The sequence below is a fragment of the Dermacentor andersoni genome, chromosome 6 (assembly GCF_023375885.2).
Source record: "Dermacentor andersoni chromosome 6, qqDerAnde1_hic_scaffold, whole genome shotgun sequence".
In the NCBI taxonomy this organism is placed as follows: domain Eukaryota; kingdom Metazoa; phylum Arthropoda; class Arachnida; order Ixodida; family Ixodidae; genus Dermacentor; species Dermacentor andersoni.
Window position 1 is genome coordinate 36,475,039 of NC_092819.1, and position 27,180 is coordinate 36,502,218.

The 27,180-nt window shown below is 46.4% G+C and overlaps 1 protein-coding gene across 1 annotated transcript in view; it reads right to left on the reverse strand.

Moving 5' to 3' along the window:
* Window positions 1–24,124, reverse strand: part of LOC126521879 (organic cation transporter protein-like) — an 84,099-nt gene extending 59,975 nt beyond the window's left edge. Inside the window, exon 1 of the mRNA XM_050170604.3 lies at window positions 23,913–24,124. Coding sequence (XP_050026561.1) covers window positions 23,913–23,947 — 35 coding nt within the window. The 5' untranslated portion in view covers window positions 23,948–24,124. The remainder of the gene's footprint in view (window positions 1–23,912) is intronic.
* Between the last annotated feature and the right edge of the window lie 3,056 nt (window positions 24,125–27,180).

A 27,180-nucleotide genomic window follows, 5' to 3' on the forward strand; every position in this document is an offset into this window, starting at 1 on the left:
CAGTGGGGTGAGTATCTAGGTGATTTTGTACCCATCACAATAATCTTATTATATTTAAGGGGTTATGCAACAATGTTTAAAATTTCTATTCCCAAATGTCCGTTGGATAGCTCCCACAACAAGGGGCCAAAGAAAGGCAGGGCCACAAAAGCGCTTGTCCGACAGATGGCATTGTTCTGTCTGTCTTTGCAGTCGTAACTGCAGCATCCGGTGATATCGTTCATCTGCGCTACTCTGCCAGTAGTCGCACCGTGCTGTTTCGCTTACTCATAAACTGCCATATTCCGCTACCATAAATATTGAATTAAAAAAACAACAACGTTTGTGCACTATATTTATCTGTGAACTCTTACCGCAGTAAAAAAAAAAAAATTCACAAAGCGAATGAAACATGTCTGTCGAGTAGGACCCCGAATCATTAAACCCGCCGTGATGCCTCTGCCTCTTCTATAGCCGCTTCAGACAACGCGTGTAAGGACCACAGCTGCCAGCAGTGTAGTGGTGCCTCAATAATGCCTCAATAATGTTCTCGCTGTCGACGACGTTACAAACTTCCAGTTTGTTTCCGCCAAACCGCTTCCTTTCATAAGTGGGTGGCTTCGTTGTCGGGGCACCGCACATTTTCAGTGGTGATGGCGTAGCTTTCATCCTGTGTTCACGATGTCGCAGTGACATGACGCCAGCACACTGCGCGTCCTGTGTACTGGATCGATCGTCGCTCCCACTTTGTTACCGCGCGTTCGCGAGCGCGATAACAGGTTAAACGCAGGGCTATAGCTTCAACCCACTCATGAACTTGAACGTTAGAGCCGGAACAACACGCCTTATTAAGCAACAGCAGAAGAGCAGGGAACACAAAAAGAAAGTGCTGCTTAAAAGGACACTAAAGAGAAAATTTATTTCTTATGCATCAGTAAATTACCTCTCTAGGACACCAAGTACACCACTCTTACTACGATAAGACGCTTGGTAAGCCAGAAAAAGCGCAAGAAAGAAAGACTGATGGCGACGCCTCCTTGAAGTTGCCGCACCTGGTCGCTGTGACGTCATGGATTTTGATAGCATCTTCTAGGGCTTACTTACATATATAGCGATACAAATTGACTGCATCGTGTTCTAAAGGAACCAAATATTAAACATGGCAAGTTTAGGGAACCTTTACTCTGCCAGCGCGGCCCAAATGCGAAAACATACTTTGGAGTCCCTGACGTCACACTGACGTACCAGCGTCGGGGTTTTGGCGCGGAATTCAAATACTGATACTCCGACCTCCATTTTCTCATCTAATAACCAAACTATTATTTTGAAATGACTGCCTGCAGTGTTCTCAAAGAATGATTTATTAGTCTAAACTGGTTTGTTGTTTAGCTTTAGTGTCCCTTTAACTAGAAAATCGTTTCAAAAGGACCAGCTGTTGGAATTATCATTTAGCTATTGCTACATAAGAAAAATAAGCGCGATAAATAACAAAACCAAACTTTTCATTCATGCCAGAAAGTTGAAGAAGGCAAGTCGCTTTCAACAATACTTCCACCGCACTGTTTTGATTCAGGAACGGGACATGTACTACGCAAATGCGACAGCAGGCTGAGCTAAGCATGATCCGTTAGTCCGAGCACTACGCCGTACATTCGTTGTCGGCGTTACGGGAGACGTGCCAGACAACCTCAGATGGGTTCCATTTGTCACGTCCATTGCTTTCTCTCAATAGAAGGCGGGAGTGGAACGTAACGGCATTCCTAATGCACGAAAACTCTTCCCGCTGTTGATATGTCTGAAAAGGACTGTGGTAACAAGTTTTGTGATACCGCGGTACACGTTCTGTATTAAAAGCAGTCCGTGTCTTTTATAGGCATAGTGAAACGTAAAGTGTCACAATCCAAGCGATTAGAGAAACGATTCCTTCAGTCCAGCGTTACTGAACGTGTTCTGGAAACAAAGCTAGCTAGCATCCCTGCGTACCGTATTTAGGGAGGACTTTTGTCTAACGGCGCATGCACATAGTATAAGACTGACAAGGTCGCTCACCACGAAACGTGTTCGTGCTTTGTCAATCGCCGTTCTTCAGGCTCCAAGGACTTCGAGCCGCCACCTGAGGCCACCATAACGAAAACTGTCGTTCTTTTTATGATGATGATGATGATGACGACGACGACGACGATGATGATGATGATGATGATGACCTCATATTGTGGCTCATACCCACACTGGGGGATTGGCCAAGAATTGCGTGCTGAAACGATTACCTATTCTTCTGAAGTGTTACATATTCGATGAAAAAAAAGAAAGAAAAGGAAACATTTTTTTTAATAAAGTTCTTTTTAATAAATTTTCTTCATCCTTGGGTTGCGGATGTTGACGCTGATTCCTAAACACGTGGCACATACCCGCGAAGGCGATTGGCCAAACGCTGATAGATCAAAATGTCTAGCAGCAAATGTTAGCACGGAAACAAATTAAATACCTAGATTCCTCGAATTATCTTGCGTTCCCAGTGTTCTGCGGCATACTCATACTCATGCCGAGCGATTGGCCAAGGGTTATGCGTTTCATTTTAGAGTCATGATACTGTAAGAGAAAACGAAACAACCTTTTAAAACAGCCTGAATGGCGAAAGCTCTGCAAATGTTTAAGCGTTGTGGCCAAAACGCACCTAAGCTCGTTTTCTTAATCTTGGTGACTGCAACGTCATCGTGGGCTACAAGAGGGGGCAATGTTATTTTAGCCTTGAGCAGGACGGGAAGTGGAGAAAGAACTGGTCAGGGCATCGTACAGGAACTTAGAAATGTTTGCTTTGGCAATCCTGAATTACCTCATTGAAACCAATCGATTACCATGTTAGACTGATCGTTCTCCCTCCCCACCATAGCTTTCTTTTATTTGTTATCTATTATAAAAGTTATTCTTTTTTTTTTCTTTTTTATACCCGGTTTCTTCTGATTATTTTTTTTCTCCACACAGAAAACGTTTACTTTTTAAACTCCAACGTTCAAATTGTTAACTCCCTTGTTTTTATACACCTAATTTAACCACCCGATTCATGGCCAATCCCCCACTGTGGGTATGCGCCACGGCCACTCAGGACAACAACAACAAAAACTTACCATCTTGTTTATACGAGGGTGAAGACGTTGCGTTGAAACTAAGTACTTTCAATCGCTCAGGCTTCTGCAAATCTAACTGCTGCATCGACGCGAAATCACTGTCACCAACTCAATACTACCTATACTGGCTCAGCTGCGATACCCTTCACTGACCCTTGAGATCCCACGTGGGAAGACGGCATTTTTGACAAGAAAGACACAGACCTAACTACAAAACTAAATAACCAATAACAATATTATGCCAACGTGGTGGACAGCGGTACAGACAAAGTATGTTAACTAGAGCTGCTCGAAAATCAAAATTTCCGGATCGAGTCGAATATGAATATTCTAGAGGAGCGAAATTCGAATATCGCATCGAATACCGAATATTTTCTGATTCGTAAACGAAGTGAAAATATAAAGATTGTGTGGCGTGCGATATACTGGAGAGAAAAAAAACCTACAAGAATGAGAACAAGGCTTATTTACATAATTTGATACATGTTCCGCCATTCATAACTGGGTGTTTGGTAAACTGAGGAGCTTGGCGCACCATAGCAATGATGATAATTAAACACCGGAACAGCGCGTTGCCAGAAACACGTAGGAGTAGCGTTCGTTGAAAGAGCAGGGCATGTGTACCACAGCACCGCACGATTAGATGCAAACATGGCGAGATTGTCAAAATAACACATTGCTTTGCCTAATTCGAGAGAGCAAGTTCGTGAAGCGCATAACATCGATCGAGGCATACTTATTGAATGAGCGAAACCTATTGTGCAGAAGTTAGTGACTCCATTCGTTTTCTCAGTCAGCTGGGACCTCTGCGCATCAACTACGGCTCCCCCTGGAGCAAAATAAATTTGGCATGTTCACCACTTGTATCTGCCTTTCTCCCTGTAGACGCCAATAAGTGTTGTTATCCCTTATATTCGAAATGGAATTATTATTCGACATGCCGGACTCACGATCTGCAGGACTTCTTTAAAGTTTCACCATACCATACCATACCATGCCGGAATAATGAATTATAGAATCGAATACGAATCGAATAGCAGCGTTTATTCGATTCGTATTCGAAACTTCGAATATTCGTGCGCCCCTAGTGTAACGTAAGCTCTCGGATGCCGAAACAGCATGTACTATACCCGCGGACAACTCTCCGTGACAATAAATGGAAAGCTGCGAAGGCAAAGCGCGCACGGGTAAAAGCGTTCCTGGAAAAAAAAAATTCTCATTCTCATTCGCGTGAGTTAAACTTGAAGAACAGCATGCACTACTATAGCTAGTGTGCGTAAAATGCATCTGTGTCCATCTACAAATAAATCCGCCTCCATTCCACCCCGTAGAAGTGGATGTACAACGAACCTGGTACGGACGTTATACAAGTACACCACCAACCCAAATGACGTTAGACGGCGTTACACGGTGTTAAGAACGGCCCACTGACGTGCAAGTTTTGCCAACCAGTTGCGACCGCGGGCGTAATCTTTTCCTGGAGCGTCGCTGCAAACCTCTAGCCACGGCGTGACTAAGTCGACTGTGTGTCGAGAACAATACGCGCGTCCTCCACTCTCCGTCGTTTGAGCCGAGTTCGACGAAGCGGGCTTTGTGCCTGCACTCGCCACCGCAGCCCTGGTCTGCCGCGAGCGGGGAAGCGCCGCGGGAACGTCGACGGGGACCCCTTCCCACGCACCGTTCTTGCAGTAAGCCCCGAGTTATACGAAGTCCGTGTGACGTCGGTTCCAGACCGTGTGTGCGTGCGTGCGTGCGTGCGTGCGTGCGCGCGCGCGCGCGCGTGTGTGTGTGTGTGTGTGTGTGTGTGTGTGTGTGTGTGTGTGTGTGTGTGTGTGTGTGTGTAAGTCGTCCCGCGAAGAGGCGGCGTGTTTACGATGACTGGACGAACGTTTCCGCCACCTTGGAATCGGGGGAGGCCCGAGTGTTTATAAACCGCTGTTGTGCGGATGCTCAGTACACTCTCTCAAGCAGTCATGTTAGACTGACGTACTTTCTCTCGCAGTCATGCTAGACTGATGAACTGCATGTAAATACTGCAAATAAACCCATATTCCTTGTTCTCGATGAGAAGCAGTCCTTCCCTTCATCAACGTCCTCAGCGTGGACGACGGCATGGGCCAGCTACCTTCTAATTCATGCCGGACTCCAATCTTGACAACTGATTACGAGCGATGGGATTGAGCCCCCAATCCTAACAACGGGTACTCCCACCGCAAGCAACGTACGGCATGCGCGCGCGCACGTGTGCGGAAGTGCAGCACATTTCCTCATTCTTCTAGGCCGGCGGCCAAGCGCAAGTGCGTTACTGAGCTAAATTAATGTTTAAAAGTAAATTACGCTAGAAAATGCGTAAGGCACGACTTACACACAATCTGCGGACGTGATAGCATCGGATCGTTATTTGAATGTACGAGAAAACATAATTTTATTACGTGGAAGCTCCAAAACAAAGCCGTCCAGCTGACGTTTGTTTTTAGACCCTCCGCCTGGCGCAAGTGCGTTATTGAACTAATTGAATTTCTCAGAGTAGAATGTGTCAGAAAATTCGTAAACCACGAGTTGCATACAACCTACAGACGTGATAGCGTCGGATTGTAATTCGAAAATAGGACAAAAACCTAATTCTGTTATGCAGAAACTCAAACACAAACCTCTTTTCCAGCTACAGTTCTTTTTTGTTTTGGTGAGCCCGCCATGAAAGGCCAACTAGAGGTTAAAAGCTTCGTTGTGAAACGTTCTTTTTAAATGCATAAGTATATCTATGTTTACCCAACGAGGGTAGGCATAGATATACCTTTGTCCCTCCGTCCGTCCCTTTGTCCGTCTGTCCATCACGTAAGACGATCGTTTTCAAAATAGGACCTACAACAGCGAGTGAATTGACCTTCGTGCTGCCTTTCGCTTGAACGCGAACTAAGCGCTGAGAACACAACGCACACGAAGCTATCAGCACTCGGCGCAATCTGTCCCCATCGCAGATCGCTTTCAAGATAATGGCTGCGCGGCCGCGTCATACGCAGCCGCGCAGCCGTGGATGGATAAGGTGCTAAAGAGCGATAAGGGGGCATAATATGGTCGGAACGTCATCAGCGAGCACCTGGCGCCACCGCATGCATTAGTTTGCCTACGTCATCAATTCACCTTGTGCTGCCGTCCGCAGCATTTCGTGTCGCCACAGCGCTGTCGTTTATACTGGTCGGATCAAGTTTCATAACATTGATAATGACACCGAGCTGCGTGGAGATGAGCAAGTGGCACAATGCTTACGCATACTTAGGCAACTCCCAGATGAGTTTCGGCGCAATAAAAAAAAATGCATACTGATACCTTGCCTGTCAGGAGTTGGCTACATTCAAGATACATTTTCCTGACGTACATTAATTGTCGCTTGTGTGATGTACTTGAAGCTATTGGACATTGTGTAACAGGCTGCAGAGATTACGCCACGATTGCACGCGTACTTCTCTCGTCTTAAAGTCAGCCAGCTCCTTGAAACATGCGGTGCGTCGCATCATGACACTTTCTCATTTTCTGCCCTTGTGACAGCTCGCGCTTTGGCGCGCCTTGTTTAGAATGCACTATGTACGGTCCACTTTCTCCAACACTTTTCTCGCAGGAGCTTACGGTACGTAGAAACTGTAAGACATTGTACCGAGTTCCTGATCGCCCAGGTTAATCATGTTTTTAACACTTCTTCGTCGGAGTACAAATGCCATCGTCGTTTTAACATACACGTATAACACGTGACATAACCGTAGATACGTACGATTGTATAACATGGGCCGGTATTTTGTAGCGATGCCTTTTCCGATTCTATGCTTTTTCAGACTTTCCGCGCTTGGCCAGTGGTCAGAGCGACGGTCTGCCCACATTATCAACGCGATCAGGCGGCCGTGTGTGGTGCATGATAAGAATGGCATAGAATAAGGCATAAGGCATCGCTACAAAATAGCAGCCATGTAGTTGCTGATGACGTCACGACCCGTATTTCTCTTGCTCACGCTCGTCCGCTATACCTAAGTAATTTAATTATGGGATTTTACGTGCCAAAACCACTTTCTGATTATGAGGCACGCCGTAGTGGGGGACTCCGGAAATTTTGACCACCTGGGGTTCTTTAACGTGCACCTAAATCTAAGTACACGGGTGTTTTCGCATTTCGCCTCCATCGAAATGCGGCCGCCGAAGCCGGGATTTGATCCCGCGACCTCGTGCTCAGCAGCCTAACACCATAGCCACTGAGCAACCACGGCGGGTTATACCTAAGTAGAACAAAGCAATCGCTGTATCGTAAGCTCGCGTCAAACGGCCGGGGTAGAAATTATGACGTTGTCGTCATAATTTCTAATCGTCTGCAACGCGGTTGTCGTCACTCTGCTGTTGTCACGCAAACGTACACTCGCGACCCACCAACGCCACCTAGATAGCGCAAGGCCTGTTTACTCCGATCCATGACGTCACAAACGTGGCCCTAAATTCCCATTGACAAGGCTGGGGTGACGAAAGCGGTGACGTCAAAATCACTGTTGCCTACTCGGGGTCATCCCCATTGTATTCTATGGCAGCCGGGCTAGGTAACATGACGTCATGGATCGGAGTGAAAAGGCCTTGTGCTATCTAGGTGGTGTTGGACCCACACCCCACTACTGAATTTACACAAACACGGTGGTCCACCTGGTATTGCTTCGCGAAACCCCAAACAATGCTGGCGAGCCAGGTATATGCGAAATTCTTCGCATAACATCGATTCCCACAGTGCGTGGGATACGCAGAGTAAAAATAATAATAAAAAAAATGTACGTGGGAATTTCTATAGTGGACAAATATTTTTCAAAGCAATATTTAGCAGTTCAACTTGAATCTTTTCTTTTTTTGGCAATTAATTATGGCTATACGACAAAGAACGCGCGACCTTGAAATTTTGATTATATTTTGTTGAGTTTAGTAACATAATTCATGCCAAATTTTATCTCAGTATCTCTTGTAACTTGTCATGCGAATGATTTGTTAAGCATTATAATACAAACACTTTTCAAAAGTTCACGCCTCATTTATTTCTATGTCTCTCTCTCTCGCTTCCTCTTTCTACAGCGTTACGCTCAAACTCTGTTCTCTATAGGACACTACTGCTTTGCGTCGTCAAAATTAGACGAACTCTTCCGAAGTCTAGACATGTGTTTACATTGAGTCCAAAGACTGCCTGCAGGTAGTGCATGGACCTATGGCGTGAAAATCATGTGCCCACTATTGTTTAATACGATCTCTGCAATCAACCCGTTCGGTAGTTTAAGGATTACGAACAAATCGAAACAAACAGAATTGCTTACTACCTATACCAAAAGACAGTATATATATTGTAAGCACTATTAAACTGCTTCTTATCGGTCTTCGAAAATTGCCCCTGTTCGCCCGGCCAATATGCTTTCTGTAACTGTGGAAGGTGCTCCTGCGCCAGCTCTCATGGATACCGGTGCCGCCGTTTCTGTTCTTCGTAGTGATCTGTGTTCCCGGCTCCGCAAAAGTCAAAACACCTTATCTTGGACGTATTTTGCGTGGTGCTAATAATGCATTCATTCACCCCGACGGACAGTGTATTGCTCGTGTTCTCATCGACGGGATACGCCATCATATTGAGTTTCTCGTCCTTCGAACATGTATCCATGAACTGATACTGGGTTGGGACTTCCTACATTCTGCTTCAGCCGTCATTTCATGTAGAGAGGAAGTTGTCCATATCACGGATACAGCGCTTGCACCTGTTACGGACTCTTCACTTTCATGCGTGAATTTGGCCATCGCTGCAGACTACGTCCTGCGTCCTGGTCACGAAGACGTTGTGGCCGTAACATCCAGTCAGATCGCCGACGGAGACGCGCTAGTCGCCCCTTCTTCCCGCTGTACTTCTCGCGGAATTCTCATTGCCACCTGTCTCGTCCGGTTTTCACGTGGCCGGGCCCTTCTGTCTGCTTGCAACACTACCCCAGAACCAGTGATGCTACCCAAAGGGATGACTGTGGCAACCCTCGCTGACACTCAACCTATCTCTATAGTTACGCTTTGCCCTTCCTCATCGCCAGCACCAACCTCAGGTTTGGATTCTTCTTTCCCTCCTCCAGCCGTTCTTGGTTCTGACCTAACAGCCGCGCAGACCGAAGCCTTACTGGTGGTCTTGGCAAAGCACAAAGCCTGTTTCGATAGCTGTTCCCCTGTGTTGAGGCAAACTTCTGCGTCTACACACCGCATCGAAACAGATGGTTCCGTTATAATACGACGACGCCCCTATCGCGTATCGCCGTCCGAACGCAAGATCATTGAACAACAGGTTGCTGACATGCTTGCGCGGAAGATAATACCACCTTCGTCTAGCCCATGGGCGTCTCCCGTGGTTCTGGTAAAGAAAAAAGGATGGCTCCGTTCGCTTTTGCGTCGATTATCGAGCGCTCAATAAGATCACACGCAAGGACGTATATCCAATACCTCGAATTGACGACGCTTTGGACACACTACAAGGGGCGGAGTATTTCTCCAGCATTGATCTTCGATCAGGATATTGGAAAATTCCGATGAACGAGACTGACAAAGAAAAGACCGCATTCGCTACACCAGACGGACTTTATGAATTTAACGTGATACCTTTTGGCCTTTGTAATGCTCCTGCCACATTTGAGCGCATGATAGACAACGTACTTCGTGGTTAAAAATGGAAGACCTGGCTCTGTTATCTGGACGATATTGTCATCTTTTCGTCTGACTTCAGCCAACATCTTCATCGATTAGACGAAGTTCTCAAGTGCCTTGCAAATGCTGGTCTCCAGATCAACACAAAAAAAAAAAAAATGCAGCAAGCAAGAGCATAAAAGTATTGGGCCACGTCGTCTCAAAAAATGGCATCCAGCCAGACCCCGAGAAGATTAGTGCTGTTCTTCAGTTTCCTCGCCCCCAGCAACAGAAAGATCTACGCAGTTTCCTCGGCTTGGCGTCATATTTTCGTCGATTTATACGGAACTTCGCTGCAATAGCAGCTCCTCTACACAAGCTACTGGTTACCGGTGCCTCTTTCACATAGACTAGCGACTGTGAGTCGGCTTTTCAAGCTCTTAAGCGACATCTTACTTCCGGACCAGTGCTTCGCCACTTCGATAATTGAGCCCCACCATACTCCATACTGACGCAAGCGCACAAGGTATTGGCGCAGTACTTCTGCAACGTAATGCAGCCTCTAAAGAGCAAGTCATAGCATAGGCCAGCCGAACACTTTCTCCAGCTGAGCGGAACTACACCATTACAGAGCAAGAGTGCCTTGCTATCGTTTGGTCGATTCAGAAATTTCGCCCATACCTTCACGGCCGCCACTTCACCATCGTCACCGACCATCATGCTCTGTGTTGACTGTCATCAATGAAAAACATGTCAGGATGCTTAGGACGCTGGATACTCCGCTTGCAGGAATATAACTTTACAATAACGTACAAGTCTGGAAAAAGTCATCATGATACAGACGCATTGTCTCGCTGCCCACTCTCGCTCTCTACCGGTAACGCGCCGTCGTCTTCCGCACCACGTCGTTCCGATGCTACGCCTGCCTCACACCAGCTCTCGATAACGCCCCTGGACCAAGTTACGCTTTCATCACGGTCTGATCTTGTGCCGCTTCAGCGGGCCGACTCCTACTGTCGAGCTCTCATGGATCGCCTTAGTGGGTTCGCCGAACCACCCAACAGCCGCTTGCGACGCCAACTTCGACAATTCCGCCTTCAAGATGGCGTGCTCCATCGCTACGTTTACCACCCAACAGGTCACCGGTGGGTCCCAGTTCTGAATCGCTGCCTTCGCCTGCGAGTATTAGAGGCACTTCACGACGACGTATCGGCTGGCCACTTTGGCTTCCACAACACTTACGACCGCATCAAGACCCGCTGCTTCTGGCCTGGCCTATCCACAACGGTGACCAAATACATTGTCTCACGTGCGTCATGTCAGCACCGCAAACGCTCGACATCCCCTCCTGCCGGTTTATTACAACATATTTTATAAAGGCAAAATGACAAATCTACAAGGCACATTTTTTACCTACAGTGCGAACAAAACAGACCGCAGACATGAAGGAAAGACGACTCGACAAAAGCGCTGACTCACGACCGGAAGTTTGTTGCTAATAAATCACATATAAGTGCAAGAACTCACGCACGCAGAAACAAGCAGAACTGAAAGCGCCAACAAGAGCAACATAAAGAGAGAGAGAGAGAAACGCAATACACGATATCAAGTCCCACCGGAAAGATGATCGGAGGTTCAATCCCTCTACGCATCGAGGAAGTGTATCTGCTGAGTAGTGCTTCCAATCTACTAGAAGTAAAATCGCCATACGAGAAGTGTGTGCTCAATGCACCTACCCCTATGCTAGTCTTACCCACATTCTCCTTTGACGTAGTAGTTCTGCGGAAACCCGCAAGGTGGAGAGAAGTAATTAATAAAGGGAAAATCAGACATCCACCCGTTCGTAGCAATTGCTACAAAGGAAACCCATACGGTTGCTCGAAAGAAAAACCTCAGAGTTGAAGAAAAATTCGTCCTGGTCCGTCGTGTGTTGTAGCCAAATTCGACTTCGTCCTGCCATCTGCTAGCTGCGGGGTTAGCTCAGATGGTAGAGCGGCTGCCCCGGTAAGGCGGCGGTCCCGGGTTCGAGTCCCGGACCAGGACGAATGTTTCTTCAACTCTGAGGTTTTTCTTCCGAGCAACCCCTATGGGTTACCTTTGTAGCAATTGCTACGAACGGGTGGATGTCTGATTTTCCATTTATTAACCACATTCTCCTTGAATGCCCGGCGGACCCTCCCCCGAGGGGCGCGGAGCTCCTGACCACCTGAAAGGAATGGGAGACGCTCAACGGACCCGGCCAGGCAGGAGATCGCCACTGACCGGGTCACCCACGTCATGGAACTACATGAACTCACAAACGTGTAGTGTAGTGGGGTCGTGCGGGGGACCCTCGGGCCTACGTGCCCGAACCCCTTGGTCAAATAAAGTTGCTTCTGTCTCTCTCTGTGGATATTACTAAGTTCATTTTAACACGAACGTGTTCTATGCCGTGTTCTACCGAGAATCTGTCCCGGATGTTCTTGCATCACGCAGTCATCATCACGTGAGTCCGCAGGATAGCGAAAGTGCTGTTTTTTTTTGCCTACCTGATGCTTATGCATAGAAAAGTTACGGAAGACTTCACGTGCCTTCTATCTCTGTCGTTGCTTCTAGCGAAACTGTAATAAAATAGTGCGCGAATTTATGAACTTGTATTTGCGAATGTGCAACGAAGCTGCCACTATTCTTAGAATGGACGTTTCGCTTTCGTGTTATGACCATCTCCTCTGAAAGAGGGATCTATCATTTTTTTTTAAATAGTATTTAAGGCGATAACCTTCTGAGATTTCAGTAAACAGTTTTCGGTGAAGCCGAGTCGCAAATTTTTGAGCGTGCATTTCCCATGCGGCCGCCTTTGAGGCGCACGTGCAAAACGCAAGCAACCAATCTGATCTATGAATAAATTGGCGACAAAAAAACTAATGAATTTCTTGATTACCTGGTAGTTGCGGCGCAGTGCTCGCGACGCGGCATTTTCGTGTTGACCTGATCGGCAAGCCGAGGGCTGTACGGGGTCCCGCTTCCGTTCGTGCGCTGCTGGAGTTCAAACGGGAGGTCACTGCGGGATCGTGCTGCCGACATCGTATAGCCTGAGGGGTCCAATGATATGTGGAGCACATGTGCTAGAGATGACGTGACGTCGCCGCAGTCGGGATGCGCACGGTGTAAAAGAAGCCACAGACAAAGCCGAAAGTTTATTGTAGCTTTTGGGAGCAGGTGCGACCGATTCATACGCGGAAATGCCGATATAAAGCGACTCCAGCTTCGCAGCATACCGAGTTGTTGCGCAATTCTGTGCGTCACAAGCGTTGTTCGCAATGATACGGTATGCCATGGTTCCTCGTATGTAGGAGACTACGACGGATATGGTTGCGCTTACTTTAGGCATACTTTGAATTAGCCCGTGTGCTGGAATGTACTGGAATGTACGACAGCCCGGAGGGACCTTAGGTGTATCTATTGCATAGTTTCAATAGTAACGCTTTTAGTGCACGATAAATTAGCGCAAAAACAGAAATTTAGCAGGGCGGCTGACTGGTCTGGCTGGTGATCCATCATACTGAGTGAACTGCGAAAAAAGGCGGAGGGGGACGTAGAATTCTGTCTTCGTCTTGTCCGCCTTCTGCAATGGTCAAAAAAGCTGTGTTTGTACTGGCGGCTTTAAAGGTTAATACCGGCTTTATAGAGGGTGCGCGTCAAGTGCTAAATTATTTTACCAACCTCACCCAGTGATGAGATTTTAAATTCGTTTTAGCGACAACATTGTAGGCGTGATGTTTTGCTACCGCGAAACGAAAGTGGCGATTGGAAACAAAGAGACAAGCAACGATTTGTAAACCCTTATTTGGTGATTGAAAAAGGTGGAAAGATGGTTTCAGCGCATCAACGGTTTGCCTGTTGCCATCAATCCTCATTGATCGATGGGACTGAACTGTGCATGCCAGCGAGTACGGACTCCCGCAATTTCCCGATCCTGCTTTATGTGGCGCGTATGAGCAACAAAAAGGCTCGATCGGGAATTTTTCAGGATGGTCTGCACTTAATGAAGTTGATTCATTAATAATAACTGTAACGATGTAGTTAGCCAAAATACAACAAAATAGTCTGACCTGCTTCAAGCGACGGCAAACAACGTAACATTTGTTCTGTCCAGCTACGCAGCACTTGCATATTTTTAAAATTTTGGCCCAGGTCAATGAGGCACATGGTATACGAAAGGGTAGCCCGTCAACTGAGCAAAAAAATAAAATATAATTGTTCATTTACAGTGGGTAAGAAAGAGAGATGCAAGTCAGTAACGTACAATAGCAATAAAAGAGACAAAATTTATAATCGCGCTAAGCAAAGCCTGTTGGATGATTTTTTGATAGTAACACAATGAAGGCCAATGTTTAGCAAGCGGAACGCAATCAGAGAGATGCAAATGAGAGAAAGGCAGGGAGGTTTAGCAGAATTAAAGCTCCGGTTTGCTACCCTGCACTAGAGGAAGCGAAAGGGGAAGTAAACACGGAAAGAAGAGCAGGGACAAAAAGAAAGGCGGGGAAAAAGGGGACGAGATCATTGTAGTCTTTCTAATAGGCCACTGCCACGTAAAAATGCCAACAAAGCCTTGACCGACTTTCGATGCGACGACAGTTCATGTCGGCATTCCAAGACTGTCTGTTCTGAAAATGGCCTGTCGTCGAGGCGTGCCAACACGGCCCCACTGGCGCCAGCGAAAAACCAGAGGAAATGAGAGGCAACTAAAAGCGAAAAACTGAAGAGCGGTTAATTATTCAGACTGAACAAGCGCTAGATCTTGATGGCGTAATGCCAATATCACTGAGCGCTGGCTTGATAATGGTTGAGCGTCGCCGGTAACGCTGCAACAGATCAGCGTGAAACGTCAACCGAGTTTCACAGTTTACGTTACCGATTCTGTCACTAACGCCTATACGCCGCGTAGTTGGTTCGTGCAGGACGCCTATGCGCAGCATAGGCGTCCTGCATGAACCAACTTACCCCTATTTGAACCAAATTTTCCCCTATTTCATGAACCAAATTTTCCCCTATTTCACAACAATTTTGTGACCATGACGTATAGAGGCAATGGGGCGCTCCAGATGGCGCTCGTGACAGCTGATCGCGAGTTCACTCTGGCAGGTGACGCAAGGGAACGACGTACGCGCGCACGACAGAGCTCTTGGTTGGATGACGCCGGCTTCATATTTTCTATTCCAGTGCCCCATTAACAAAACAAAAAAAAGTGTGAGAGAGAGAGAGAGAGAGAGAGAGAGAGAGAGAGAGAGAGAGAGAGAGAGAGAGAGAGAGAGAGAGAGAACGCTTTATTGGCCGCGGCGTTTTGCTGCGGAGCAGGATGTGTTGGCTTCGATTTTCGACCTCGTAGGTCGCATTCCGGCGCGATGTAAGGCAAAAATACTCGTGTACCAAACATTGAGTACACGTTAAATAAACCCGAGATGGTCAAAATTACTGCGGAGCTCTTCCTCCACAACGACATCGCTCAAAGCACAGGCTTGTGTACATGTCTACCCGCATGTGTAACGTGCAAGCGGCGGTTAAATGCCATTTAGGTGTACGCGTTGCGAGATTGGCGGGGACGAATAACTTTTTCAATAAACAGAAGTGGCAAAAAAGCGTGAAGATGAGATCACAGGTTTATAGTCGAAATTAGAAAAAAAAAAAGATATATGTTGTCATCGAGAAACGTTGGTGAACTCGCACTACATTACTCGAAGCTTCTGCAATCTGTAACACCACCGACTCAGCAGAAGAACGTACCATTCACCCCACAAGTACCTGAGCAAAGATGAAGTCATCCTCTGCCGCCTGCAGACAAATACCTATGTACATGGAATAATCATGCACAGACTATCTTACGCAGTACTCATACACATGCCCCCACTGCGACGTCTCAGACACCCTGCAACGCATGGTCCAGGATAGTCCACTGCCTGACACATCCGCAGACCTAACCTCGCAAGCTCCACGAGACGGCTCCAAACAAGGGCGCCCCGTAGAGGCTCAAGAAGAGCACTCCAACTCAACTAACGTCTGTACCCCCACTGAAGCGTGGCAGGCCAAGCTTTCCTCTGACGACCTGGACGACCAACGCAGTCTCGTTGCCGGGGGCAAGGAGGCATCCCAAGGCAGAGGGTTCCTGGAATAAGGAATCCTCCCACCTACTGCGAACCGGGTCCCGACTCGGATGGCCGTTTCACAAAACAAAAGGTTCTCTCTCTCTCTCTCACTCACTGGGAGGCAGGTGCGCCAACATGCCGCTAATTGCGCAGAATGTCATTTTCTTGTGAGGGCAAGATTAGGCATTGAGAACTTACACGCACGTGTAAGCAAATGATGTCGTGTTGTTAATCAGCACGTGTGCGCCGCTATACCGAGTGTCCCAGTTAACTTGGACCAAGATTTAAAAAAAGAAATCAAGAGCTCTAGAGAAATTGTACTGACTGGATGGTAGCAGTAATCATGTGTACTTGCAGCCAATATTTTTTTCATAAGGAAGTATGAATTCATCGATTTCAATTAGTAAACGTTTTTATTCATTGCTTGAATTGCAAACATATCGATTACAAAGTTGTAGGGCACCTCAAATAACCTCCAAATCAAGCATTTGTTTCGTGCTCAGCTTCGCGTCGTTGGTTTTTCGGAGAAAAAACAAAAGCGGGTGAAACATCCAAAATACGATACGCGCTCGCGCGCCGCTACTCAAGCGCTCTCAAGCGAATAGCCACGGATGCACTCCTTTACTATATATTGTCACAGTCAGTAATGGCTGAGTCAACAAGCGTAGAGCAGCGATAATACTAAACTCTTCTTCGTCGTCTCCAAGGCCACCATCAGCGTCCTCTTCTTCCCACATTACCGACTGTGACATCATCTATAGAGGCGGCAGCTCGATACAGGGCTTCACGCTATATGATGGTCGCGGCGTCGTGAGAACACGCCGCTGACGCATTGATAAGCGTAGCGGAGCCGTAGGGAAGAGGGAGGGGGGAGGGTGATTTCAAAGCCGGGAAACCGTGACGGTCTTGTCTTGTCTTGTGTCCCAGACAGTGGCGCGTACCACTATGGGGTATTGGCCAAGAAGCAGGCGGTTTTCCGTAAGGTTAGAAGTATAGAGAAACTAGATTTGAATAGTGGAGCGCGGGACGATAGAACTGTAATTTAGACTTGCAATGAAAGTATTGGTAAGAATTTTGCTAAAATAATTTAACGTAAAGGAATTAAGTAATAGAAACTATGGATAATTGTAGAAAATCAGCAAGGTACTCTTTTTGTCTCTCTAATAAAATTGTAAACAGCAAGAAAAGCATCCCTGTGGCTGGTTCCCAGTGAAGTTGCCCCAAAAGAAAGAATGTTTGTCGAGGTTAGTGATAGGCCAAGTTTCGTAAATGAGTATTCTAATATTCTTCTTTGTCTTAGAAAGCGGTGGCATGAGAGAAAATAATGTTCGATAGTTTCAGGTGCACTGCAATAAGAACATAGATGGGACGTCGCGAGACCAGACCTGTGTAAGTAAAAATTTAGAGGAGGTATACGGTGCACTTGAGTCTGTAATTTTGTGCACTCATCTTCTTCTTTAGATAGGCGCGCGAGAAACGTATGTTCAATTTGTTCCCTTTAGCAATAGAAACAAGCCTTGCGCAGGCTATGTCCATCTAAAGCCTTTTGGCGGGTCTGTACGGTCAGCATATGCTGTTGACGATTACGTAAATAATTTTTGCTTGACATGTCAGTGCGCACATAATAACGGGAGATCTCAACGGTGCCACGCCAGCGACCTGCTCTTCAAGAAGACAGTCATGCCCTGCACGAATGATCAGAAAACTAAAGTGGTCCGGGCTGGGCGTCGCACGGCGACAAGAGGAAGGCAGCCAAGCTACTCAGGATGTGGCATTCTGGAGGACGCCCTAGCCCGTCAACAATACTTAGAACGTACGAAGTCCTTTGCGAGACGGGTAGCTTCACAAGAAAGCGACACAGGAGTGTGACGGTAGTTCAAAAAGCGGAAACGGATGTTTTGGCATTCTTTGCTGCTAGCCCTCATGGTAGTGTGCGCGACGCCAGTGCGGAGGTCGGAACCTCAAGGTCATCAGTGTGGAGGATTTGTCATCAGTGTGGAGGCACTAAAAAAGTAAAGGTCATATGCACCCGTACCATGTACGCCTTCATCAAAACTTGAAGACAGCTTTTGAAAGCAGACTTTGCCAATTGGATTTTCATGAAGTGTGAAGAAGAACCGGACTTTCTCACTCGCGTGCTTTGGCCGGATGAGGTTAATTTTTCCAGAAGCGCCAAAAGGTAATCTTCACAACGCTCACTGCTAAAGTGATAGGAATCCCCACTTGCTGGCACAAATACGACACCAACACCAGTGGTCGTTTGATGTGTGGTGCAGTATTTTTGATGGCAACATCATCGGACCAATCTTTTTTGACAACACACTAACGACGCAACGCTACAGTCAACGACATCCTTGAGGGCTCCGTGAACGACGTCTGTTACAACGTCCCATTGAGCGCCTTCGGAACATCTGGTTTCAACAAGATGGTGCTCCTGCGCATAATAGAGTAGTCAGACTCGAGCGTGGCTCGACAAGCTTCTTCCTGGACAATGGATTGGGCGGCACGGACCTGTACCCCGGCCTGCAAGGTCACCGGACATGACACCACTGGACTTCTTCTTGTGGAGATATACGTGAAAGACCACGTGTGTAGCAGTGAAACTACCACACCGGACGCCCTAAAGGCAAAAATAAGCAGAGTCTGCCGCGAGATTCCAACATCGTTGGTCAAAACTGCCACAGCACGAGTGTTTGAAAGAAGCAAGCACTGTATTGCTTCAGGCGGTGACCTGTTTGGGTACGTGCGATAAATGGCAGTGGAAAATAACCGCTCAAAACTGGCGTAAAACGCGACTGCTTAACGCACCTTCATGATGTCATGCTATCTTTACATAAAAAAAAGCTTGCGACAAAGATAGAAATAGGTAAAAACTGCTTTGTTTGCTTCTTTTCCGGAGTAGCGTAAATGACTATACCAGTTGCACCTTTGGACGTTTCTTTGTGGGCGGCTGAGACGCCTTACGTCCTTTTGGTTTATTTTTTATTGAAATAAACTCCTCAATAGCTCTTTTCTGTTCTTCCCAGACCTGCCTTTCTTCTGTTTTCGTGCTCTTTAGTGCACTGCTTTTTAACATTGCTTGAATTTCTTTTGTAGCTTTATTTTATGATACGCGAAGTTTAAAGCTGTACCGAGTGCCTCATGATCGAGTACAACATTCTTGCGTCCGCAGATGCTGACGCTTATCGCACCACGCTAGTTAGGTCGCAAAACCTCTCGAGCCATCCTACATGACGAAGCCTTGTACGATGCGGCGATAAACGAATGCAGCCGTATATCTTTCAAAGATTGCTTGGAGGTGATTGAGTAGCGGCGTACGAGCGAGCATCTATTTTATATTTCGCGGGCTTTTTTTTTTTGGAAGAAACAACCAGGCACACTTAAGCACGAAACAAACGCTTGATTTGGGGATTATGTAAGGTGCCCTGCAACTTTGTAATTGACGTGTTTGCGATTCAAGCAATAATGAAAAAAGTTCACTAATTAAAAACAATAAACTAAACTAATAATTCGTGATGACAAAGATACTGGCTGTAAGTACACACGACTGCCGCTATTATGCAGTTGGTATGATTTCTCTAGAGCTCTTCGTTTTTTATTTTTTTTTAAATCTTCGTCCAAGTTAACTGGGACACCCGGTATAAGCCTCCCTTTCTGACAAGCCGCTGGACCCAATTTGTGGCACTTGTGACACGACGGAGCCAAGCGCAGAGTACCACTTGCTATGGATGCGTCCTAGCCTATCCGCACAGCAAAACGTCTACCTGTTACACACGTTTTGAGTTCATTTCTTATTCATTCACATTATCTTATTTAAGTTCCAACGCTATCGCTTCATGTATATACTGTGCTTACGATGCCCTGTATAGTGTTAAGGGCCGTTCACGCGGGACCTAGGGGGTAGCGTGAGCCTGGTGGTACCCAGGCAGCGACGAAAGGCAATCCACGTAACGCGTAACAAAGAACCTTTAGTACACCGTTACGGAGCGGTCAGCTCTACAAGCTTCTCACAGAGGGCGACACCCAGTCAAGCTTGCTCAAAAGCTGAAGGCTGAAGCACTGAAGTCTGTTGACGGGGGCGTGCTTTATAGAGTCCGGAACGCCCTCGCTCAGAAGAAGGAAAGAGCGAACGATCTCCACGGTCGAGGCCGCCAGCTCAGCGGTTCCTCTAACCAGTGCGTCGGAACGGAACGAGAACCAAAACGAAAAACGAAAAAAAAAAAAGAACCCAATATTTTTTTGCCCGAAACGAGAACGTAACCGAAACGTTATTTGTTATTTTGGTTCGGAGTGAAATCGAAATATTTTTCGGTTCAAGGGAAAAATCGGCAATCCGAAGCAATCGACTTCAGGCAGCGACAGAATTAGCCCGTGTATCTTAGGCAGGGATAGTGCGAGCGATAGCAGGTGGAGCGCAAGCCCTAATCTAAACCCGCCGTTCTGTGCACTGGCAGATCGGCACCGTAGCAAAACGTAGGGTTTGCGCGCTGAAGAGGTTTTAGCTTTGGTGTAATTAAACGTCGCATCCATTTTAGTGAAATACCTCTTCTTATGTTTAACAGGAATATAGTTATTTGAGTATTCGTAGATCTACGAACATTGCATGAGTTAATTACTACGAATATTGCATTTCTAAATGCGAGTGTTTTAATTCCCGAACGAATGCTGCTGTACCGGTAGCAGGAACAGCGACCGTTTTAACAATGTGTCCACACACAGTTTTACAAAGGTGTCACGGAGCTCGAAATTTCTCCCTCCCAATGAGCACGTGCGCATGCTCAGGCTGAAAAAAAGAATTACACGCTCAAGGCAATCACGCGGAATCTACATTGTCTACGTATTTTCAGTGTATCGCTGAAAACGGCGCCTTGCGAAGACTAAACACTACGCTGTTATTCGGGCCTAAATGGGTTGTGGGATGAACTATGTGACATTGGAAAGGCACGAAAGGCTCGGCATACAAATTTCGTAATTTACTTCGCCGAAACGACCAAATAGGAGAAAATACACACTGAACTTCCAAACGTTGCATTGACGCAATCAGCGCGCAGGTGTCGACGTAAAATTCGAGGAATAGAAGCTTGGCTTCATCTTCACTGCTGATAAACAATCTGTTTCTTCAAAGTGACGTAAGCGCTTAAGCTATGATATTCGAGGAATTAACGGTGGGTGAACAAAAGAAATTGCCCAATTCACTTTGGAGCCAGCGTTTTCCCAAGCATGTGCACTTGGCAAGGGCCAGGGACTTGTCTTTGGGAATTGTCAATGAGTCACATTCGGCCCTGAAGAACGCTTCAAAGGCACACGTGGTGTATGAAAGATATGGATGCAGAGGGATCCGGATTGTGATCCCCTGGGTTTAATTAACATGCACCAGAACTTCTGGACACGAGCGTTTTACAAATATAGTTATGACCGGTCACCGCCGTCGCCTACCGCAACTGAAGAAACCACCAGCCATTGGCTTCAAATAAAAGTTTTTCCCGTCCATCTATCCCGTAGTCCTTGTCATGGTCACCAGTGTCCGCCGGCGACCATCGCAGGAATCCCAAAATGCTTTGCAAATAGTTTATAAAAAATAAATACCAAAAGAACTGTAGCACCTCTCGGGGTTTCGAACCTTCCGACCCGTCAAATAAGAAGAATTGAGCCTTCAATAATAGAACATTGGAATGATTTGCCTGGGGATGGTAATTTATTGCCACTGACCATGTTTTATCTGCAGATGATATGTGACGTTTTCTCCACACCTGCAATAGCTCTAGCCGGCGCTTCTGTACGTAAAAGAGCTTGAAAAAAATTGACAGTCGCTTTAGCATACGCCAAAGAGAGTGAAGGCGAAAGCCTGCAGGCTTGAGAGACATCAATTAAATTACCGCCTTTGACGAAGATATAGGTCCTCCTTTGGGAACGTTGGCCAGACTTTGAGGCACCTTAAAACTGTCTATAACCTTTATACCACATTAAATTACCCGACATTGTCATTCGAATGTGTTGTTACTTATTACTTGTTTTTTCCCACCGAAAGTCGTAGGTTTCAGTGTCTTAATTGACGCTACACTAATTACCCGGCCCATAATTAACTTCGCCCGAATTAACACCAAAGGTCGTTGGTTTGACTCCCACCAAAGGTCGTGGGTTCGAGTGCTTAACTTTATATTAATTAACTGTGCTTTAATTAATTTCGCCTTAACACCAAAGGCCGTGGGCTCTACTTTAACATAAGCTCGAGGTTTCGACTCACGCCGAAGGTCATGGGTTCGAGTGCGTGAATTAACTCTGTCTTAACTTTGCCTTTCCTTTTTTGCATGATGAGCGGCATCGGAGCAAGCTGTGGAAGAAGACGACGACGGGTGCGAGAGCAGTGGCACGAGCGAGTGTCTGCGCGAGGAGGGCTCACATGACTCTCTGTACCGCACGCTGCGTTTTCCAGACCATCGGGGGTATGAGCAATACAATAAGGCTTTCGCCTTAAGTACACTGCGCCTGAGGGGCGTGCGGCCGCCGCGAGCTGCGATAAGCGGCTGACGCCAACGCGTACAGCCTATCGATAAGCTAGCCCCGAGGCACGATAATTTAAATGACGCCAGCAGTAAGAAGCCAAAGGTAGGATGGGAGGAAGAAAAAGCAGCGTCTGTCCATTGCCGGGAAGCGCCACTTCCACAAATGAAGACGCCTAAGCCGTCACTAAATAAAGTTATCTTTCTTTTTTTAGAGATAAGAATACTCGCGCGCGTCTTCGAACGTTTATTCCAACCGATAGCGCACAAAACAATGAAAGACACATACTGTGCATAATTGCGCTAGCTGTCGCGTCACTGTTGCGCATCGCGGGCGAAACAAACGAAATAATGTATTCAATTAAACTCTGGGGTCTTACGTGCCGAATCAAACCACTATCTGATTACGAGGCAAGCCGTAGCTGGGGACTCCGGGTTGATATTGGCCAACGGGGAGTCCTTGACGTGACGTATACGCGAGTGCTTTTGCATTTCGCCTTCATCGAAATGCGGCCGCCATGGCAGATGTTCCGCGACATCGCGCTCAGCACCGTAGCCATTGAGCCGGCATCACGGAAGGCGTCTTTCCAAACTTGGGCGTTACGACGAAAATGTCCCAGTCGTGCGACTCTTTTCGTGCATTTCATTGCGTGAAACGGTTAGCTCTTTTGGACAAGTTATGCGATAAAAAACACGTGCGCGCTGCACACAGACGTCACAGCATTTACCGACGTTGAATTCTGCTTTAGCGGAATGTTTGAGAGAAAGAATGGCAACGCTAGCGCGCTTCTACTCAGCGATTAAGTAAACGCGGAGACATATGTTGCACGGGGTCGTGCTGTCTCAATTCTCACCGGTTTACGCCGTTCAAGCAGCGGTCGGTATTTAAGTACTGGAGATTGATCGGACAAGACTGGTTTGCCGATGAGAAAGAAAGCGATGGAACTGCGTAAGGAGTAGCAGAAATAAATGCGGCTAAGCCTATAAGTTCTTGCGCTGCAGATGGCGGTGTATACAGTCTATAGGACTGGCATGCACATACAAACATAGACTTTATGATCGCAGCAGATGCAGACAGCCAACTCTTATGTCGTTTATATATGTTCTACGTCAATTACTTAAGGTAATTGCATTCGATATTAAGGCGAGCCACACATTATAGAACGAAATTTATCTGACTTTTACGCCCTGTTGCTATGTTGGGATCGTAACATTACTTACATGAAAGAAATCAGCATCCGTGTTGACAGTGTTATACGCGGCCTACAAGCCAATGTCGTACGTGATACTTTGGGCATCTGCGGCATGTTGTTAACGACATTTATGCAGTAACGTTTTCAAAGGCCGCAATGTGCTAAGCAATACATCAGCAAGACTCAGTTCCTGTGCCCAGACGCGCCAAACTTCACGGTGCATTTCCTGAACATCTTGGCGTCCAGTATTTGGGATCCACAAAAACGGCGGCCAGTGCTACACACGCATCTCTGTTTGGTCCGGTTCCAGTTTACTACACAGGCAAGAGACGTTACCTGACAATTCCGTTGGTCGCTTTGCGATGTGACATCTTGTTCTTTTCTAGCCGACTTCTTTCACAACTAGATAGGTGGGAAGTTCTTCAATTAGCGTTTCCGCTCGCAGCACGCTGTTGCGGATTCGAAGGTGGCCGAGCGCACACTGCACACGAAACTCCAGGACGGAAATCCTGCCCTTTTTACGAGCACGCGCGGCACTCGCTAAAAAGAAAAGAAAGAGAAATAAAGGCAGCAGCATCGAGCCTTGGTCGCAGCGCTGTTTGCACCGCAGCACTTCTGCCCACGTGACGTAAAATGCACCGCCGTCTGTACGCGTCACGCTGGGCGACAGCATGTGACAACTGCGTAAATATATCGCCGCTGGGGGACTGACGTGTCCCATTAAAGATGTAGCGAATATACGCGACACATGAACGTTTAAAGCGAGAGGTAGAGCCGTACAACTGAAAGCTGTCCGCCGGCATCCGTCAACATTGAACGTCTGTGCAGGCGGCCATGTGTAATTACACTCCGCGAAGGATTGCAGATAAGCTCTACGGTTATGTATCAACATTCAGGTGTTTAGGTGCGTTTAACGTAATGAACATCAACAAGAAGAAAAAAAATATGCGTTGACAAAAGAGGTATTTCAACGAAAAAACACGTGTGCGTAGCCCTTACAAAGAACGTTTCAAAGCAAATGGTAGCAAACAAGACCTGTATTGAAAATTGTTGATAAGTCTCTGGCCGAAACAAATTTGTTGTGTTTGCCAACGGAGACTTATTCAAATACCGATACAGTTGCCACAGACGCTTATCCTCTACTGTGTATCTCACACACATTATAAGAAGTCAACAGACAAGGACACCAAGGTCAACATAGGGGAAATTACTTGTAATTACTAATTGAATTACACAAATGATAAATTAATGGAAATGAAGGTGGATGAAAAACAACTGGCCGCAAGTGGGATACGAACCCACTTCTTCGCATTAAGCATGCGATGCTCTTACCAATCGAGCTATCGCGGCGCCGTTTTCCCTTCCACTTTCTGGGGTATTTACGCTTTACTACCCGAGCTAACCATGGGGTGTTGCTGGCCAGCGCCACCACTCAATAACCTAGGCGGCGGATGTGGAACACACTTTCTGCCGCAGGCGTCACGAGTACGTGATCTAGTTAGGTGACGGCAACTGGTCAATAAGCCCACACATGCTACTTGATGGCATCAACGTTGCCAGATTCTAGACATTCGTAAATATATATATATATATATATATATATATATATATAAAGTGTGTGTGTGTGTGCGCGCGCATGTGCGTGTGTCATATACACAGTTGAGGATAAGCGTTTCTGGCACCTGGATCGGTAAGAGTGCGATTGCAAGCACACAGAGTTCAATTTATAGATTTCTCTCTGCAAAATAAGAAAGAAGCGAGAGAGAGAAAACAAAAACGTGAATACAGACTTTACAAACTTCAGCGTACAAACAGTGGCATTAAAAAAAAAAAAAACGTAGTCTATGACCACAAGCACGCGTACGTTTAGTGCATTGGCTCATGTCAAAGTAAACGAAAACGACCGTGACTGCAACGTTGCGCGAACATACAGTGGTTCTATAACAGGAGTACAAGGTTGCGCGTACGTACAGCGGCATAATGAAAAAGAAAAGAAACGTATACTATTAACCTAACTGTATACTATTCACAACCAACTATGTATCTTGAAAGAATAATAAACTGAAACTGAAACTGAAACAGTTGCACAAACAATCGTGTCTGCAAGGGAGGAAAGAAGACGTGTCACGTAGCCAATGGAATGTAGGGGATAGGGGTGACTTGTTAACAAGGAGCATGCTAGGGGTCGCAGCTGCCAGGAGAGTGTTTCTTTTGTTCTCTGTTCGATGTCGCTGCAACTTTTCTGCGACCTTGAAGACGGTCAATACACCCCTTCCTGGTTATGACCTCCACTGACCTCTGAGTTGAACGAACTGCGTTCCATTGCATTTTTTGCGCAAGTGGTATTCTTTCTGTCTTCGGGCAAGGTGTGTTTTTTTATATAACGTCTATGGGTGTGTGAAAAATTAAATATAAATGAAAAATTATATGAGAAGGTGAACTAATAAACTTGAACATAATACCAGGACGAGAAGCATTTCTAATAAATGATGCGGAAATATACATATCACTTCATAAACCTGCCATATAATATACGTGATATATAACCGTTAGGAAATGCATAAGGCAACCAGGAAAATTATTCAATGGTGCACCAAACTGGGGATGTTTCGGCCGTACAATCAAATGCCAAAATAAAAGAGAAAAGTAGGGAACCATGAAAGCTAGAAATGCACGTGAACACATCTTGACATCATACCGACCAAAAGTGGTATGCCGGAATGTATATCTAGAATAACAAAAAGGAGCGACGAAACGTGTGAGGAGTTAGCAAATTAAAAGGGTCAAAGGAGAGTTTGCCAGCAATTTCATTGATTCCACAAGCTACCACTTTAAATTCATGATTCATATATGATTCTCGAAGCTCTCTTTCGTGGGAACGAAACCCTGTTGAAGGATGGTAGCGGTAACATATATATATATATGTTATAACCATAATTTCACGATATCATATGGGTTTATGGGGGGGGGGCGACTTTTCGTATACAAAGAAAGAGGGAGAGAATGTTTAATGATATGTGGAGAGAAAAACACAGAATTTCGCATAATAAAGGAAGCCGGTGGGAGAGGGCTGATACTTTAACTACAACTTCTTGAGGACCGGCGGCATAGCTGAGAAGCCAACGCGTCAGGCCTGTCATTCGTGTAGTCGGTCCGAACCCGGAACACGTATCCCCTTTTACCTGAATTGAGAGGCTGACTACTATTAAAGCCAGCAATCACAATGAGCAGTTTTTTTTTCTCCGACATTACTCAGCAAAGCCGTCGTATACGGTGTAGCATATATCATTGAAAGAGTCACGAGCAACCTTTGATGAACGTGCGCAGCTGGCTTTGCGAAAGGCGAGTACGCGGGCACGTACACGTTGAGGGCGGCACGGAAAATATTTTGCGTTGAAACTGTCCTCAGCGAGGGAGTGAAAGGAAATACTTTACGAGGACGATGTTATTGGATTTTGACGTTTCCTACATAGCGCCGGCCGTTTTGAAGCGATTTATGTCGGTGGCGCCGCATCGCTGGGCGCCAGACTTATGTTACACGAAAACAAGCTTCAGTTGCAGCCGGGCGCGGAAGAACCAGTGCGCTCGGTTCACTATACAGTGC